General features: G+C 44.7%; 2 protein-coding genes across 2 annotated transcripts in view; both read left to right on the top strand.

The window, feature by feature from the left end:
• Window positions 1-2,184: 2,184 nt before the first annotated feature.
• LOC139396943 (phosphoserine aminotransferase-like) lies at window positions 2,185-10,836 on the top strand (the record flags this gene model as incomplete). The annotated part of the gene is made up of 5 exons (XM_071143875.1): window positions 2,185-2,357; window positions 2,945-3,114; window positions 6,875-7,003; window positions 7,435-7,572; window positions 9,733-10,836. Coding segments are annotated over 5 exons (713 nt in total), but the record flags the coding sequence as incomplete, so codon positions are not given.
• A 4,702-nt stretch (window positions 10,837-15,538) lies between these two features.
• The window catches only part of LOC139396944 (RING-type E3 ubiquitin-protein ligase PPIL2-like), a 37,030-nt gene continuing 34,035 nt past the window's right edge, over window positions 15,539-18,533 (top strand). Inside the window, exons 1-5 of the mRNA XM_071143877.1 lie at window positions 15,539-15,731; window positions 17,203-17,252; window positions 17,410-17,455; window positions 17,601-17,663; window positions 17,993-18,044. Of these exons, the coding sequence (XP_070999978.1) occupies window positions 15,700-15,731; window positions 17,203-17,252; window positions 17,410-17,455; window positions 17,601-17,663; window positions 17,993-18,044 (243 nt within the window). The 5' untranslated portion in view covers window positions 15,539-15,699. The remainder of the gene's footprint in view (window positions 15,732-17,202; window positions 17,253-17,409; window positions 17,456-17,600; window positions 17,664-17,992; window positions 18,045-18,533) is intronic.

Genomic DNA, 18,533 nt, shown 5'->3' with positions numbered 1-18,533 from the left:
ATACAACAAAAACCTATAGGCATATAGCAGGGGTCTCCAACCTTTTCTAGCATGAAAAATGTAACATGTCGCAAGCTATATTTTATATTTTCCCAAATTGTCAGTTTTGTACTCGATTACAATTGTTCATAGATTAAATTGGATATTCTGAGTCCATGTCAATGCTTAAATCACATCTGAATATATTGTTGGGGTCAGAAAGGAAATGAATCAATGAAGGAATGTGCCGGCCTATGCTGCTGCTGCTCATTTCAGGTGTTGTTAAGCCAGTAGGAACTAACCAGGGATGACGGGATTTAACTGGGATCTTTCAGGTGTCGAATGCTTGTTATACAGTATTTGTTCATGACGGTTTAGGCCTTGTTGTGGCTTGTAAGGCTCTGATTGTCCAAAAGGGTTCCAACAAGACTTCTACTGTTTTTCTCTGCAGTCATCCATCCGGTGACTTGTCGTGTCGTCCTGAACAGAACTGCAGAGTTTATTTTCCTTCCATTCGCTCTGGAAGATGCTTCTTTCAAGATAGGCTAGTCAGCCGTGTGGTTCCCAGTGGGGTGATGATGGTTCCCAGTGGGGTGATGATGGTTCCCAGTGGGGTGGTGATGGTTCCCAGTGGGGTGATGATGGTTCCCAGTGGGGTGATGATGGTTCCCAGTGGGGTGATGATGGTTCCCAGTGGGGTGATGATGGTTCCCAGTGGGGTGGTGATGGTTCCCAGTGGGGTGGTGATGGTTCCCAGTGGGGTGGTTATGGTTCCCAGTGGGGTGGTTATGGTTCCCAGTGGGGTGGTTATGGTTCCCAGTGGGGTGATGATGGTTCCCAGTGGGGTGATGATGGTTCCCAGTGGGGTGATGATGGTTCCCAGTGGGGTGATGATGGTTCCCAGTGGGGTGATGATGGTTCCCAGTGGGGTGATGATGGTTCCCAGTGGGGTGATGATGGTTCCCAGTGGGGTGATGATGGTTCCCAGTCGGGTGATGATGGTTCCCAGTCAGGTGATGAGAGCAGTGTAATATGATGGTCCCACTTAATTTCGCTTTCTAGATACTTTACTGAGGACAGCTAATCAGCCGTACCAGTGATTGTCCGGGAGGTGAGTTTATCGTCTCTACCTTGTGTTGAGATTCAAAGTTCAAACCACTTTAAATGTGCAGCTTGATGCTTTTCTGGTCTGCTATGTTCATTTCTTAATTCTTCATTTATACAGCATGTTTGAAAGGGGCAATTCCGTCAGGCTGACACGCTCTCTGACCTCACGCGGAGTCGTGACTGTAACGGTTTTCTTCTGTTGAAGGAGATGAGGACCAAAATGCAGCGTGGTTAGTGTTCAACATCTTTAATATAGACGATAAACGAGAACACTACAAAATACAAAACAACAAATGTGAAAACCGAAACAGTCCTATCTGGTGCAATGACACAAAGACAGAAGACAACCACCCACAAAACAGGCTACCTAAATATGGTTCCCAATCAGAGACAATGACTAACACCTGCCTCTGATTGAGAACCATATCAGGCCAAACATAGAAATAGACAAACTAGACATACAACATAGAATGCCCACTCAGCTCACGTCCTGACCAACACTAAAACAAAGAAAACACAAAAGAACTATGGTCAGAACGTGACACGTGACTTGTCACTTGTACAAAGTTATGTAAAACAATTCTCTTATTGTTTCTCAAATCACATCCCTCTCTTAACAAAAACACTTTCATAATTTTTCAAATTACATGTACAACGTATGGAAACTTGGTACATGTAGTGGGTATACTTTCCAAGTTACAGTATTTCCTTTGTTATATTTTTTAATGACATCACAAAATAATAAAATGACATTAGTGCTCTATAGATCGCCTCTGACCATTCCCCACGGTCTACGTTAGAAATATTGTTCCAGTAGTTGCTTTTGAGCATGTTATAGTTTCGGCGGGAAAAAGTATCTTGGAAACAAATTACATTCCTTAGGTGAATATTGGAGAGGGAGACCTGAAAGCTCCACCCTTGATTTACGACAGGACGTGAGTTGTTAATCACCACTAGTTCGCCGCCCCCCCCCCCCCACCCTGCGGGGGTCTGATTGAAGTTATTCACCTGATCTGACCTATTTAGATTCTCGTGGTCAGTCATTGACAAATGATTCTGACCGTGTGGTCTAATGATTCTGACTGTGTGGTCCTCCAGAGATCCCTGACCCCAGCAGTTGGTCGTTGACCCCTGGATCGTCCTACGTGTATTACTGCTGCAACGAGACAGTGCACGGCGTGGAGTACAACTTCATCCCCGAAACCCACGGAGCCGTCCTGGTCTCTGACATGTCATCTAACTTCCTGTCCCGACCCGTCGACGTCTCCAAGGTAAGGTTGAGCTTTTCACTTGGTTACCACGACACAACCACGCTGCAAAGTCAAAATCGGCTACATCATTTCGTGTTTTACCTTTATTTAACCTTTATTTAACTAGGCAAGTCCCTTTTAAGAACAAATTCTTCTTTACAATGACGGCCTAGGAACAGTGGGTTAATTGCCTTGTTCAGGGGAACAGTGGGTTAACTGGTCTAGGAACAGTGGGTTAACTGGTCTAGGAACAGTGGGTTAACTGGTCTAGGAACAGTGGGTTAACTGCCTTGTTCAGGGGAACAGTGGGTTAACTGCCTTGTTCAGGGGAACAGTGGGTTAACTGCCTTGTTCAGGGGAACAGTGGGTTAACTGCCTTGTTCAGGGGCAGAACGACAGATGTACATCATTAAAATGCATGGAAATGAGATTTGAGGTGCTGATTTGAGGTTATGGTTATGCAGCATAATGGATGGTAAAGGAAAGCTTACCAACTACTGCATGTTTTTGTTTTTTAGCATGTTATTTTACCCTGCAGAAATGACCTAAAACATTTGAAGGGTAATAACTTCCTGTGTGTTGGTGTTTATTCCATGTGTTATTAATAGTTTGGGCTGATCTTCGCTGGGGCTCAGAAGAACGTGGGCTGTGCTGGTGTTGCTGTGGTGATCGTGAGAGAGGATCTCATTGACCACGCCCTGACGGAGTGTCCCATTGTCCTTAACTACCAAGTGCAGGCTAAGAACAACTCCCTGTACAACACACCAGCCTGCTTCAGGTAACACACACACAGTGCCCTGCTTCAGGTAACACACACAGTTCCCTGCTTCAGGTAACACACACACAGTGCCCTGCTTCAGGTAACACACACATTGCCCTGCTTCAGATAACACAAACACAGTGCCCTGCTTCAGGTAACACACACACACACAGTGCCTTGCTTCAGGTAACACACACACACACAGTGCCTTGCTTCAGGTAACACACACACACAGTGCCTTGCTTCAGGTAACACACACACACAGTGCCCTGCTTCAGGTAACACACACACACAGTGCCCTGCTTCAGGTAACACACACACACAGTGCCCTGCTTCAGGTAACACACACACAGTGCCTTGCTTCAGGTAACACACACACACAGTGCCCTGCTTCAGGTAACACACACACAGTGCCTTGCTTCAGGTAACACACACACACAGTGCCTTGCTTCAGGTAACACACACACAGTGCCTTGCTTCAGGTAACACACACACAGTACCTTGCTTCAGGTAACACACACACAGTGCCTTGCTTCAGGTAACACACGCACAGTGCCTTGCTTCAGGTAACACACACACAGTGTCTTGCTTCAGGTAACACACACACAGTGCCTTGCTTCAGGTAACACACACACAGTGCCTTGCTTCAGGTAACACACACACAGTGCCTTGCTTCAGGTAACACACACACAGTGCCTTGCTTCAGGTAACACACACACAGTGTCTTGCTTCAGGTAACACACACACAGTGCCTTGCTTCAGGTAACACACACACGGTGCCTTGCTTCAGGTAACACACACACAGTGCCTTGCTTCAGGTAACACACACACGGTGCCTTGCTTCAGGTAACACACACACAGTGTCTTGCTTCAGGTAACACACACACAGTGCCTTGCTTAAGGTAACACACACACACACAGTGCCCTGCTTCAGGTAACACACACACACACACACACAGTGCCTTGCTTCAATTACTGCAGGTTTACAGCAGGTATGGGTGTGCAGGCTTCTGGACCCCACCCTTCACTGCCATATAGTGGACCCATATAGTGGACCCCACCCTTCACTGCCATATTGTGGACCCATATAGTGGACCCATATACTGGACCCCACCCTTCACTGCCATATAGTGGACCCATATAGTGGACCCCACCCTTCACTGCCATATAGTGGACCCCACCCTTCACTGCCATATAGTGGACCCATATAGTGGACCCCACCCTTCACTGCCATATAGTGGACCCATATAGTGGACCCATACAGTGGACCTCACCCTTCACTGCCATACAGTGGACCCCACCCTTCACTGCCATACAGTGGACCCATATAGTGGACCCCACACTCCACTGCCATACAGTGGACCCATATAGTGGACCCCACACTCCACTGCCATATAGTGGACCCATATAGTGGACCCATACAGTGGACCCATACAGTGGACACATATAGTGGACCCATATAGTGGACCCCACTCTCCACTGCCATACAGTGGACTCAGATAGTGGACCCCACCCTTCACTGCCATACAGTGGACCCATATAGTGGACCCCACCCTTCACTGCCATACAGTGGACCCATATAGTGGACCCTACCCTTCACTGCCATACAGTGGACCCATTCAGTGGACCCATATAGTGGACCCATACAGAAATACAGAAAATCACATTGTAAGATTTTTTTAATGAATTTATTTGCAAATTATGGTGGAAATTAAGTATTTGGTCACCTACAAACAAGCAAGATTTCTGGCTATCACAGACCTGTAACTTCTTCTTTAAGAGGCTCCTCTGTCCTCCACTCGTTACCTGTATTAATGGCACCTGTTTGAACTTATTATCAGTATAAAAGACACCTGTCCACAACCTCAAACAGTCACACTCCAAACTCCACTATGGCCAAGACCAAAGAGCTGTCAAAGGACACCAGAAACAAAATGGTAGACCTGCACCAGGCTGGGAAGACTGAATCTGCAATAGGTAAGCAGCTTGGTTTGAATAAATCAACTGTGGGAGCAATTATTAGGAAATGGAAGACATACAAGACCACTGATAATCTCCCTCAATCTGGGGCTCCATGCAAGATCTCACCCCGTGGGGTCAAAATGATCACAAGAACGGTGAGCAAAAATCCCAGAACCACACGGGGGACCTAGTGAATGACCTGCAGAGAGCTGGGACCAAAGTAACAAAGCCTACCATCAGTAACACACTACGCCGCCAGGGACTCAAATCCTGCAGTGCCAGACGTGTTCCCCTGCTTAAGCCAGTACATGTCCAGGCCCGTCTGAAGTTTGCTAGAGACCATTTGGATGATCCAGAAGAAGATTGGGAGAATGTCATATGGTCAGATGAAACCAAAATATAACTTTTTGGTAAAAACTCAACTCATCGTGTTTGGAGGACAAAGAATGCTGAGTTGCATCCAAAGAACACCATACCTACTGTGAAGCATGGGGGTGGAAACATCATGCTTTGGGGCTGTTTTTCTGCAAAGGGACAAGGACGACTGATCCGTGTAAAGGAAAGAATGAATGGGGCCATGTATCATGAGATTTTGAGTGAAAACCTCCTTCCATCAGCAAGGGCATTGAAGATGAAACGTGGCTGGGTCTTTCAGCATGACAATGATCCCAAACACACCGCCCGGGCAACGAAGGAGTGGCTTCGTAAGAAGCATTTCAAGGTCCTGGAGTGGCCTAGCCAGTCTCCAGATCTCAACCCCATAGAAAATCTTTGGAGGGAGTTGAAAGTCCGTGTTGCCCAGCAACAGCCCCAAAACATCACTGCTCTAGAGGAGATCTGCATGGAGGAATGGGCCAAAATACCAGCAACAGTGTGTGAAAACCTTGTGAAGACTTACAGAAAACGTTTGACCTCTGTCATTGCCAACAAAGGGTATATAACAAAGTATTGAGAAACTTTTGTTATTGACCAAATACTTATTTTCCACCATAATTTGCAAATAAATTCCTACAATGTGATTTTCTGGACTTTTTTTTCTCGTTTTGTCTGTCATAGTTGAAGTGTACCTATGATGAAAATTACAGGCCTCTCATCTTTTTAAGTGGGAGAACTTGCACAATTGGTGGCTGACTAAATACTTTTTTGCCCCACTGTATGTCACCATGTTTCCAGTAGGATTATGATGTCCCTTGATGTTTTTAATCCATTCTGGATGTTTTAGAACCAAAATACAAAGAGTATAGGCCCTATAATACAGAACATTAGGAACACCTGCTCTTTCCATGACAGACTGACCAGGTGAATCCAGGTGAAAGCTATGATCCCTTATTGATGTCACCTGTTAAATCCACTTCAATCAGTGTAGATGAAGGAGAGGAGACGGTTAAAGGATTTTTAAGCATTGAGACATTTGAGACATGGATTGTGTATGTGTGCCATTCTGAGGGTGAATGGGGGGGGGGCAAGACAAATAGATTTAAGTGTCTTTGAACGGGGTATGGTAGAAGGTGCCAGGCGCACCGGTTTGTGTCAAGAACTGCAACGCTGCTGGGTCTTTTTTAGTTTCCTGTGTGTATCTAGAACGATCCACTACCCAAAGGACATCCAGCCAACTTGACATAACTGTGGGAAGCATTGGACTCAACATGGGTCAGCATCCCTGTAGAACGCTTTCGACATCCTGTAGAGTCCATGACCTGACGAATTGAGGCTGTTCTGAAGGCAAAATGATAGGGTGAAACTCCAATATTAGGAAGATGTTCCTAATGTTTTGTACACTCAGTGTATCTCTCTCTCTATCTCTCTCTCTCTCTAGTATCTACATCATGAGTCTGGTTCTGGAGTGGATAAAGAACAACGGAGGTGTTGACGCCATGGAAACGCTCAACAAGAAGAAGTCCAGTATGATCTATGATATCATCAACTCCTCCAACCACTTCTACACGTTAGTATCCTTTCAGAGGGGGGGGGGGGAAGGAGGAAAGAGGCGAGGGAGAAAGTGGAGAGGGAGGGAGAGAGAGTGGAGAGGGAGGGAGAGAGAGTGGAGAGGGAGGGGAAGAGAGTGGAGAGGGAGGGGAAGAGAGTGGAGAGGGAGGGGAAGAGAGTGGAGAGGGAGGGGAAGAGAGTGGAGAGGGAGGGGAAGAGAGTGGAGAGGGAGGGGAAGAGAGTGGAGAGGGAGGGAGGGAGCGAGCGAGAGGAATTCTGAACAGAAAATAACATTCAGTGGGAGTAGGCTCAAACCTGTCTCCATGGTAACTGCCGTGTATTGGAAAGTGTTACAAGGTGTTCGGTATACGAGATGGAGTTTGTAAAGTGTATACCTGTGTAACATGCTGTGAGCGTGCCTGTCTCCATGGTAACTGGTGTGTATGTTAGGTGTCCGGTGGACGTGGCGTGTCGTAGTCGTATGAACGTTCCGTTCCGCGTGGGGAAGAAACAGGGTGACGAAACTCTGGAGAAGGAGTTCCTGGATGGAGCCTCCAAACTGGGGATGATCTCACTGAAGGGGCACAGGTACACACACGCACGCATGCACGCACACACACACACACACACACAGGTACACACACACACACACACAGGTACACACACAGGTACACACACACACACACACAAACAGGTACACACACAGGTACACACACGCACGCATGCACGCACACACACACACACAGGTACACACACACACACACACAGGTACACACACACACACACACACAGGTACACACACAGGTACACACACACACACACAGGTACACACACACACACACACACAGGTACACACACAGTGTACATGTGTGACTGATGGGTCAGGGGGGCCTTGCGTCTGTGTCTCTGCTCAAGGTGTGTTTGTGTAATTTAATAACCATGTAAACAGTGTGTAAAAAGTACCCAGTTGTCCTACTAGAGTAAAAGTAAAGACACCTTAATAGAAAATGACTCAAGTGAAAGTCACCCAGTAAAATACTACTTGAGTAAAAGTCCAAACGTATTTGGTTTTAAATATACTTCAGTATCAAAAGTAAATGTAATCGCTAACATGGACTCAAAAGTAAAAGTGTAAACCATTTCAAATTCCTTAAATGAAACAAACCAGACGACACCATGAAAATGACGGATAGCCAGGGTCACGCTCCAACAACAGACGTGTGCCGCCCTATGGAACTCCCTGTCACGGCTGGGTGTGACACGGCCTGAGATCGAACCCGGGTCTGTAGTGACGCCTCAACACTGCGGATGCAGTGCCTTAGACCCCTTAAACGCTGCTGTTGGCTTTGATTGGCGGGTCCATTTTAAAGGGGAGTTTTCTGATTTTCTTTAAATGTCCGTTCGCAAAGTTTCCTCAAGTAGACTGGACTCTCTTTAGTAATAAATACAACGCTCTTGACATGATGTCATCTTGTAAAGGGCCTGTTTTCACTTCGATTGCATTACATCTCATTACGGCGGCATCTCTTTTAAGAACGGTCGAGTGACCGCAGCAGGGTTTGTGATGTTATGTGACTATTTCTGGAAAAGTGTTAGAAAACCCAGCGACGGTGAAATAGGATCTGTGAGAAGTGTTTTGCAGGGATGTTCTCTGTTTAGTGAGTCTGCATAAAAGCCAACAGACAAGGAAGGCAGATCTTCATGTTGACTCGGTTAATGTTGTCGATATGAAAATGTAACAGATCCTCTCCAACCTGGCATTTCTTCCTGTTTTATTTATAAGTAATAACCTGAATAATAATAAGAAGAAATGTGATTATAATTATGAAGTGTAGTGGCTGGTTTCAAATAGGTTGTTATTAAGAAACATATCCCTGTCAACAAGTACTAACAGAATGGTGACCTCCCCTTTTAGACCCTGTCTGTCTGTTTAACCCTGTCAACAAGTACTAACAGAATGGTGACCTCCCCTTTTAGACCCTGTCTGTCTAACCCTGTCAACAAGTACTAACAGAATGGTGACCTCCCCTTTTAGATCCTGTCTGTCTAACCCTGTCAACAAGTACTAACAGAATGGTGACCTCCCCTTTTAGATCCCTGTCTGTCTGTCTGTTTAACCCTAACCCTGTCTTTCTGTCTAACCCTGTCTGTCTGTCTGTCTAACCCTAACCCTGTCTGTCTGTCTAACCCTAACCCTGTCTGTCTGTTTAACCCTAACCCTGTCTGTCTGTTTAACCCTAACCCTGTCTGTCTGTCTGTTTAACCCTAACCCTGTCTTTCTGTCTAACCCTGTCTGTCTGTCTGTTTAACCCTAACCCTGTCTGTCTGTCTGTTTAACCCTAACCCTGTCTTTCTGTCTAACCCTGTCTGTCTGTCTAACCCTAACCCTGTCTGTCTGTTTAACCCTAACCCTGTCTGTCTGTCTAACCCTAACCCTGTCTGTCTGTCTGTCTGTCTAACCCTGTCTGTCTGTCTAACCCTAACCCTGTCTGTCTGTCTGTCTGTCTAACCCTGTCTGTCTGTCTGTCTGTTTAACCCTAACCCTGTCTGTCTGTCTGTCTAACCCTGTCTGTCTGTCTAACCCTGTCTGTCTGTTTAACCCTAACCCTGTCTGTCTGTTTAACCCTAACCCTGTCTGTCTGTCTGTTTAACCCTAACCCTGTCTGTCTGTCTGTTTAACCCTAACCATTTCTGTCTGTCTGTCGATCTGTCTCTACTTGCTCATGGTGTTTGTGTCTCCCCCTACAGGTCAGTGGGAGGAATACGTGCGTCTCTCTACAACGCTGTGACAGTGGAAGACGCTCAGGCTTTGGCCAATTACATGAAGGAGTTCCTCAAGGAGCACCAATAGGAGAAGGCCATACACCATGCTGGACCAATCAGAGCAGGCTATGCTGCTGGATCTGTGGGACCAGGGTTCAGTAAGGTGAAACATTCACAACGTTACAGATGGAGATGCACTGAATAGAGCCAATCATATTGCACCTGACAGCCAATCATATTGTACCTGACAGCCAATCAAATGAAATGATATTAGTTACATGCGCTGAATACAACAGGTGTAGACCTAACAGTGAAATGCTCACTTACGAGCCCCTAACCAACAGTGCAGTTTAAAAAATATGGATAAGAATAAGAGATAATACTAACAAGTAATTAAACACACTGACCCCAGACCAGCTCAACACACTGACCCCAGACCAGCTCAACTCACTGACCCCAGACCACATGTTGTATCAGCTCAACTGACCCCAGACCAGCTCAGCTCAACTTACCCCAGACCAGCTCAACTCACTGACCCCAGACCAGCTCAACACACTGACCCCTGACCACATGTTGTATCAGCTCAACTCACTGACCCCAGACCAGCTCAACTCACTGACCCCAGATCAGCTCAACTCACTGACCCCAGACCAGCTCAACTCACTGACCCCAGACCAGCTCAACTCACTGACCCCAGACCAGCTCAACTCACTTAATTTGAACTACTGGCCACAGTCAGTCGTAGATATCTCCAATCTCTCCAGACTGTTTAACTCTCTGTGTTACTAGTAGTAGAACCCATGGGTTCGGGGTGCCATGTGGGTCAGACACCATAGAGGATATATATATATATATATAGCTCTGGTTAGGTGCACTTTTTACCAGAGTGTTGGAAAGGCAATGTCACATCTCCTTAATTAACCACTTTGACATTGTCTCTGTCGCTCGTTAGCTCCAGCTGTGTCACGTCAGTGGATTTACTCCAGACGATTAGGGCATTGATTTACATAGATAAATGTTGAATCTGTTTTTCTGTCTAAAGTGTCATTGACATTCCATTAAAGACTAACTCTGTAACTTGTAACGTTATTCCTGTCTTGTATTGTATGAGACACTGACACAGGGATGAATCCACGATACTGAACAGGCCACTAGGTGGAGTTACTGACACAGGGATGAATCCACGATACTGAACAGGCCACTAGGTGGAGACATTGACTCAGGGATGAATCCACGATACTGAACAGGCCACTAGGTGGAGTTACTGACACAGGGATGAATCCACGATACTGAACAGGCCACTAGGTGGAGAAACTGACACAGGGATAAATCAACGATACTGAACAGGCCACTAGGTGGAGACACTGACACAGGGATGAATCCACGTTACTGAACAGGCCACTAGGTGGAGACACTGACACAGGGGTGAATCCACGTTACTGAACAGGCCACTAGGTGGAGACACTGACACAGGGATGAATCCACGATACTGAACAGGCCACTAGGTGGAGACACTGACACAGGGGTGAATCCACGTTACTGAACAGGCCACTAGGTGGAGACACTGACACAGGGATGAATCCACGTTACTGAACAGGCCACTAGGTGGAGACACTGACACAGGGGTGAATCCACGTTACTGAACAGGCCACTAGGTGGAGACACTGACACAGGGATGAATCCACGTTACTGAACAGGCCACTAGGTGGAGACACTGACACAGGGGTGAATCCACGTTACTGAACAGGCCACTAGGTGGAGTTACTGACACGGGTGAATCCACGATACTGAACAGGCCACTAGGTGGAGTTACTGACACAGGGATGAATCCACGCTACTGAACAGGCCACTAGGTGGAGACACTGACACAGGGATGAATCCACGATACTGAACAGGCCACTAGGTGGAGACACTGACACAGGGGTGACTCCACATTACTGAACAGGCCACTAGGTGGAGTTACTGACACAGGGGTGAATCCACATTACTGAACAGGCCACTAGGTGGAGTTACTGACACAGGGGTGAATCCACGTTACTGAACAGGCCACTAGGTGGAGACACTGACACGGATGAATCCACGATACTGAACAGGCCACTAGGTGGAGACACTGACACAGGGATGAATCCACGTTACTGAACAGGCCACTAGGTGGAGACACTGACACAGGGGTGAATCCACGTTACTGAACAGGCCACTAGGTGGAGTTACTGACACGGGTGAATCCACGATACTGAACAGGCCACTAGGTGGAGACACTGACACGGATGAATCCACGATACTGAACAGGCCACTAGGTGGAGACACTGAAACAGGGATGAATCCACGTTACTGAACAGGCCACTCCAACTGGACCCAATTGGACATGACCTCTGTTAATATGTGTGAGTGTGATGAGAACTGAGCAAGCTTGTTATTTCTTTCAGCCTATTATAACTCAATAAAACGTATAGCTTTTGTCCAGCTGGAAATGGGTTCCGGCTGTTCCCCTCAAGTGCGCCTGCTGCTGAGGATGGAGGGGCTGCATTTCAATCTCAAAGTAGACAGCCCCCGGCCATAAACACTCAGTCATTGAATGACATTTTACATCGTCACATCCAAGTGTACCTTAAAACTTCTTATGGCTGCAATCCCGTTAACGGGATGATTTGACAACAACCAGTGAAAGTGAAATCTCATAATTAAAATTCCTCAAACATACATGTATCTTATACCGTTTTAAAGGTAATCTTGTTGTTAATCCCACCACCGTGTCTGATTTCAAATAGGCTTTACAGCGAAAGCACCACAAACGATTATGTTAGGTCACCACCAAGCCACAGAAAAACACAGCCATTTTTCCAGCCAAAGAGAGGAGTCACAAAAAGCACAAATAGAGATAAAATTATGAGAATTCCTTTGTGTCTAGAGAAGCAAGGTCGATATCATGTGGAATGCGCATGACCAGGAAATGGCTCTCTGCCAGTAACCTGACTCATTCAGCTCTTATTCAGTCCCACAACACAGTGGAAGCCTCATTCAAGTTTCTAAAGATGGTTGACATCTAGTGGAAGTCCTAGGAAGTGCAACTTCATCCATATCCCACTGTGAATTCAATAGGGCCTGTGATGAAAATCGATCAACCTCAGATTTCTCACTTACTGTTTGGATTTCTTCTCAGGATTCTGCCTGCCATCTGAGTTCTGTTATACTCACAGACATCATTCAAACAGTTTTAGAAACTTCAGAGTGTTTTCTATCCAATAATAATAATAATATGCATATATAAGCAACTGGGACTGAGGAGCAGGCCGTTTACTCTGGGCACCTCTGGGCACCTTTCATACAAGCTACTCAATACTGCCCCTGCAGCCATAACAAGTTAAATGTCCCTTGCACAAGTAAGTATGCCCATGATCGGAGAGGCAACGTCTTTGGTGGAAATCTGGAAGTTGAGCTTAAAAACAACCAACCTTAAGCTATTAATGTATCTAGTAAGCTAACGTATCTAGCTAGCACTCCTGTCAAGTAGCTAGTACCCATAGCTGAGTAGCTAGCTTTATAGTTTGGTCGTTTCAAAATTCCCCAAAATCTGTTTATGAATCTAGCTACATTTTACAGGCTCCTCACTATGAGACTAAGCCAATTTGCCAACGCTAAAATCAATTTCTATATATTTTTTTTGCAAGCTAGCTTCATACTTTTTTCTGATATGCCCGAAAATGCAGCCTTGTTGATTCAATTCGACACTTTGCGGCCACCAGAGTTTGACATGTGACTACAGTTTGCATTGAATTGTGGGTCATATCAACCCCACAACCAAAGTTGTTCACTTGCTCCCTCAATCTAAATTGAGGGACAATTGGAACTCTACTTAATATGGCAATCAAACTGCATCCGGTTTTCGACCGGGATTCCCCCGGAGGAAAGTGCCTAGCGCTGAGGGAGTAAAAATAACGTGTTTGGAATGCAGCCTCTCTCTCAGGTTCTCTCTTCCTTGTATATTTATTTTGTAAATATTCATATCATTCACTGGACTCCTAAGCCTATAGTCCTATACATGCAAATGTCCTGATACACTAAGTGCTCAACTTAGTGAGCAATAAAATGCAAATTAATTACTTAAAAATCATACAATGTGATTTTCTGGATTTTTGTTTTAGAATCCGTCTCTCACAGTTGAAGTGTACCTATGATAAAAAATGACAGACCTCGGCATGCTTTGTAAGTAGGAAAACCTGCAAAATCGGCAGTGTATCAAATACTTGTTCTCCCCACTGTATACATATATATAAATATAATAAAATATAGGCCAAAACACACATCGCGACAAAAGAGACACCACAACACTACATAAAGAGAGACCTAAAACAACAACATAGCATGGCAGCAACACATGACAACACAACATGAAACATGGTAGCAACACAGCATGGTAGCAACACAACATGGTAGCAACACAACATGGTACAAACATTATTGGGCCCAGACAACAGCACAAAGGGCAAGAAGGTAGAGACAACAATACATCATGAAAAGCAGACGCAACTGTCAGTAAGAGTGTCCAAGATTGAGTCTTTGAATGAAGATGAAGATAAGATAAAACTGTCCAGTTTGAGTGTTTGTTGCAGCTCGTTCCAGTCGCTAGCTGCAGCGAACTGAAAAGACGAGCAACCCAGGGATGTGTTTGCTTTGGGGACCTTTAACAGAATGTGACTGGTAGAACGGGTGTTGTATGTTGGAGGATGAGGGCTGCAGTAGGTATCTCAGATAGGGGGGAGTGAACGGGTGTTGTATGTGGAGGATGAGGGCTGCAGTAGGTATCTCAGATAGGGGGGAGTGAGGCCTAAGAGGGTTTTATAAATAAGCATCAACCAAGTGGGTCTTGCGACGGGTATTCAGAGATGACCAGTTTACAGAGGAGTATAGAGTGCAGCGATGTGTCTTATAAGGAGCATTGGTTATCAAAATGTCACGCCAGGGTATGTACACAGACCTTATTTTAAGTGTTTTTAAAATCCTCTATGGGAAAAACGATTGGAACCGTTTTCCTGTTTGACTGCTAGGTTTTATGGATATTATGACACCTCCACTGTGGGGCTCTATACCAGTATATTCTTATCAACCTAGCCATTACGAAAATGATATTCTATCAAATAAGCCTAATGTAGCTAATTAGCAACTCACTCTCTCATTGACCTCCATACAAAAATGATTGGAAAGATTTTGGGCTGTGTAAAATCTCTTGCTTCGCCTTTTCCTTTCTGCAATTGGGCAATATAGTATAATATCTCTTTGCCTTTGCTTTTGGGCACTAGAGTCAAAGATTTTCATAACTAAACCAGGATAGACCACAGCCTGTCATTTCCAATGGGAATAAATGAGTAATAGTAGACAGAAAAAGCAAAGAGGTGGGTCGATCCAAGCACGAGCTTGCGAGATCCTATTGGCGCGTTCTAGCAAGCATCTGCATATTATTCCCTTTAGGGAACACCTATATTCGACTTTGCACCCCGAAACAAAGCATTTTTTAAAAACTTTTGCAAAGGGAAAAGTCTACAAAACGTACACTCTGTTCATAACATATTGTAGTTTTGGGAACAGAAAACTGTTTTGAGATCTAATGCTTCATCGAATAATTTCTTCTTCTTCCAAAAGCCAGTTTGTAACAAAAAATAAACAAAATAATCCTCTCAAACTGCCGGGTATTGGGCTTCCTCTCACTACCATATTTGGTAGTGAGTGGAAACGCCAGGTGGATGCTTCATATTTAGACATCCGGTAAAATATCTGTCTCATTGTTCTATCTGTGATAGATTCTCCCTCTCTATATCTATGGTACTTCCGCAAACTCGAATACAATTCAAAACTTCCGGTTTAGTCAAACGACGAAGTCTATTTTGATATTTTGTCTAGCTAGCGACATAGTTTATGAAATAAGTTTAATAGTAATTTATTAACACCTCAATCAAAATGGGGAAGCGTCAACATCAGAAGGATAAAATGTAAGTTCTGAACATAATATTTTCAAGTATGTAACGTCAAAAAGCTTGATAAAGTAGCCAGCCAAATAACGTTACTACACTAACAGAGAGCAAAGAAACAGATTAGCCGCTAGCTATCTGCTTTAGCAGAGAGGAAGATACGAAGCGAGACATGTGTCCTTTTTGTATGGACGTCTATGCCAGTGTTGAATTACGTGAGGGTTATTTGATCGGTGATACGTTTCGTAGTTAATGTTTAGGCTGTTATAAATGTACAGATGTAGGTGGACGCACGTGGTATTCCGGCAACTGAGAAAAAAACTACTTATTTGTGCCTGTTGATCACAAACGCACGTCTCCTCTCAAGCCCCGTTTCCATTGACACTTTGAAGTCAACCCGGTTTGGGTGGGCTGGGGGCCCTTGGTGGGCTGCCTCCAGAATAATGTAATGTTGCTAGGTAGCCAATATGTGACTACAGCTGGCTTCGCTAACTAACTTGGTAAGATGTTGAAGAATTATGTTCACCCTCTCGCCGTGTTGTATCCAACGTTTTCCCTATAGTCGTGCCAGACAGACTCAGACCCTTGTATTTAGCTTGCTAAACGGTTATCATCGTCGCTAGCGTAATTCCTACCATGCCAATGTATTGGCTGTTAATATATAAGGTTTGATATGACGTAGCTTTCAATACGACCTGGCCAGCTAAAATTCCAGTTGGCTCGTTTCAACTCTGATTTGCTATCTAACGTTAGGTCTCTAACATTCGAGGGCAACCTGTTCTCATAAAAGTTGAATTTAGTTTCCGGTGGTAATTCGTGTCATGTCTTATTACTGTAGCACTGTTTGTCCATATGCTAGCTAACAGCAACAAGTCCAGACGAGCTAGCTAGCTAAACACGGTGCCGTCAGCTAGCTGGTGGTTGCATAGTAACGGCGTCACCAGACCGAATTCTGGTCGAGCTGGCACCAGTTGTGACGCGGGCCCCGGATTTCCGGGTTTCCGCTCCATTCGAACCCTAATTCGAATTTGGCCCTAATTTTAAGTGCTAATTAAAATAATGATTCATTGGCTAGAATGATTCCCACCCGATGTCGCCTGCCTTCAATCGTTGAGGACATGTCAATATAATAATTGATGCTAGCAATATAATAATTGGTGCTAGCTAGTAACTACCTAGCTTTTGCTAAACTTAACTTTAGCTAACTATTTATTATTTGCCCGAATTTTATTCAATTTAAGTCCGGTTGACAGACCGTCATCAAAACTTTTAGGTAGTGTTTAATTTGTGATAGGGAGAACTTCGTCAGCGTTTTGTAACTTTAGCCTGTGTGTATGCTAGCCATGCTGGATCATTGACTTAATGTTGTTTTCTGACCATGTTGCCATCTAACCAAGTTTTCCAATTGAGTTTGATAGTAACATATTTTTTTATCCTGCTTCTAAAGTTCAAGGACTGTGTCACAGTTTGTTTATTTTCGTTTTGTCTCCAGGTACATCACATGTGCTGAGTACACCCATTTCTATGGAGGGAAAAGATCAGGTAGGAGTAGGATTCTTTGCTATTGTCCCTTATTAAGAGGTGGAGTAGAACCCAGTTGTTCACTACTCAACATACTGAATCATGTTGATGATTAGGAACAGTTCTTCACTAACAATGTTGATGCATTCTGTCTTTTTTTAAAATATATATCTTTAAGAAATTCCAAAGTCAAATTTTCGACGTCTTCCATTTGACCATTGCAGGTAAGACATCACTTCACCAGTCCTAAAGTACAGTTTGTAAGAGGCAAAAAGACCTTAGCGACCTTAGTGTTGAATGTAAGGTCTTTGCAGTGATGCTATATTTTAATTGTGTGTACTCAATGATCTTGCCCCTGTCCCATTTCAGCTTGTCTCTGCAGCCGTTTGAATATCCCATGTGCACTCCCGAGGGAATCGTCTTTGACCTGCTGTGAGTAGGGATCTATATGTAGTTCTATGATATACCCTGGCTGGTTTACTCCGGAAGGTTCTTTACTGATGGAAATGTGAAGCTGAAATCTGTAATAGTACTGTCATTTTGAAGCCTGGTCTATAACCAACGTATGTACGTATGACAGAACTGCAAGTAGCTACGCATAAATGGCTTTGCGTATCAAAACCCACGTAGGTGTGAACAGCCCCTCGATTTATCTCGACGCAGGATCACCATTTTGCTAAGCATTCTTGCTTTGTATACGTAGAGTAAGTATAAACCAGCCTGTAGTGTTGACCAACCCCCTCTGTGTCCTGTGCTTTTAGGAGCATCGTTCCTTGGATAAAGAAGTTTGGCACCAATCCCATCTCTGGAGAGGTAAGTAGTCAACCAACCACAACAGGATTGTTCCTGGCAGGTCTAAGAAATAGATTATTTTAAGCATGACAGTACCTCTCCCAGCCACTGGAGGGAGTCAACCTCCACAGCATGTTGAGACGGTCGTCTGAGTCAGAGATCTATATATAATGACGAGATGCTCATGACTCCGTCCCAACAATCGGAGTCGTTATCCCAAAGGCGGGAAGGCAAGGCGACAAGCTTCGGTCCAAAATAAGCCCATAGTAACGCATTGGACTTATTTTGGACAGATTTAGGTTATAGAGTGAAACCTCTGGCTTGGCCTCTTCCTCTCTGGCTGTGTGCATGTCTTTCCATGTGGACTTTACAGGGAAGCCCCCCCTAGCACACCAGCTACCATTCTTTCCTCAATTAAAGTAACTGAGTTTCAACTTTGTAGATAAAACACATGTCCAGGTCACGCCATGACAGGTTTATAATAATAATAATAATTGCATGTGCACCAAC

The sequence above is a fragment of the Oncorhynchus clarkii genome, unplaced genomic scaffold (genome assembly GCF_045791955.1).
Source record: "Oncorhynchus clarkii lewisi isolate Uvic-CL-2024 unplaced genomic scaffold, UVic_Ocla_1.0 unplaced_contig_9982_pilon_pilon, whole genome shotgun sequence".
Taxonomy (NCBI): Eukaryota; Metazoa; Chordata; class Actinopteri; order Salmoniformes; family Salmonidae; genus Oncorhynchus; species Oncorhynchus clarkii.
Note: the sequence above shows the minus strand (reverse complement) of the source record. Positions and strands in the feature narration are given on the sequence as shown.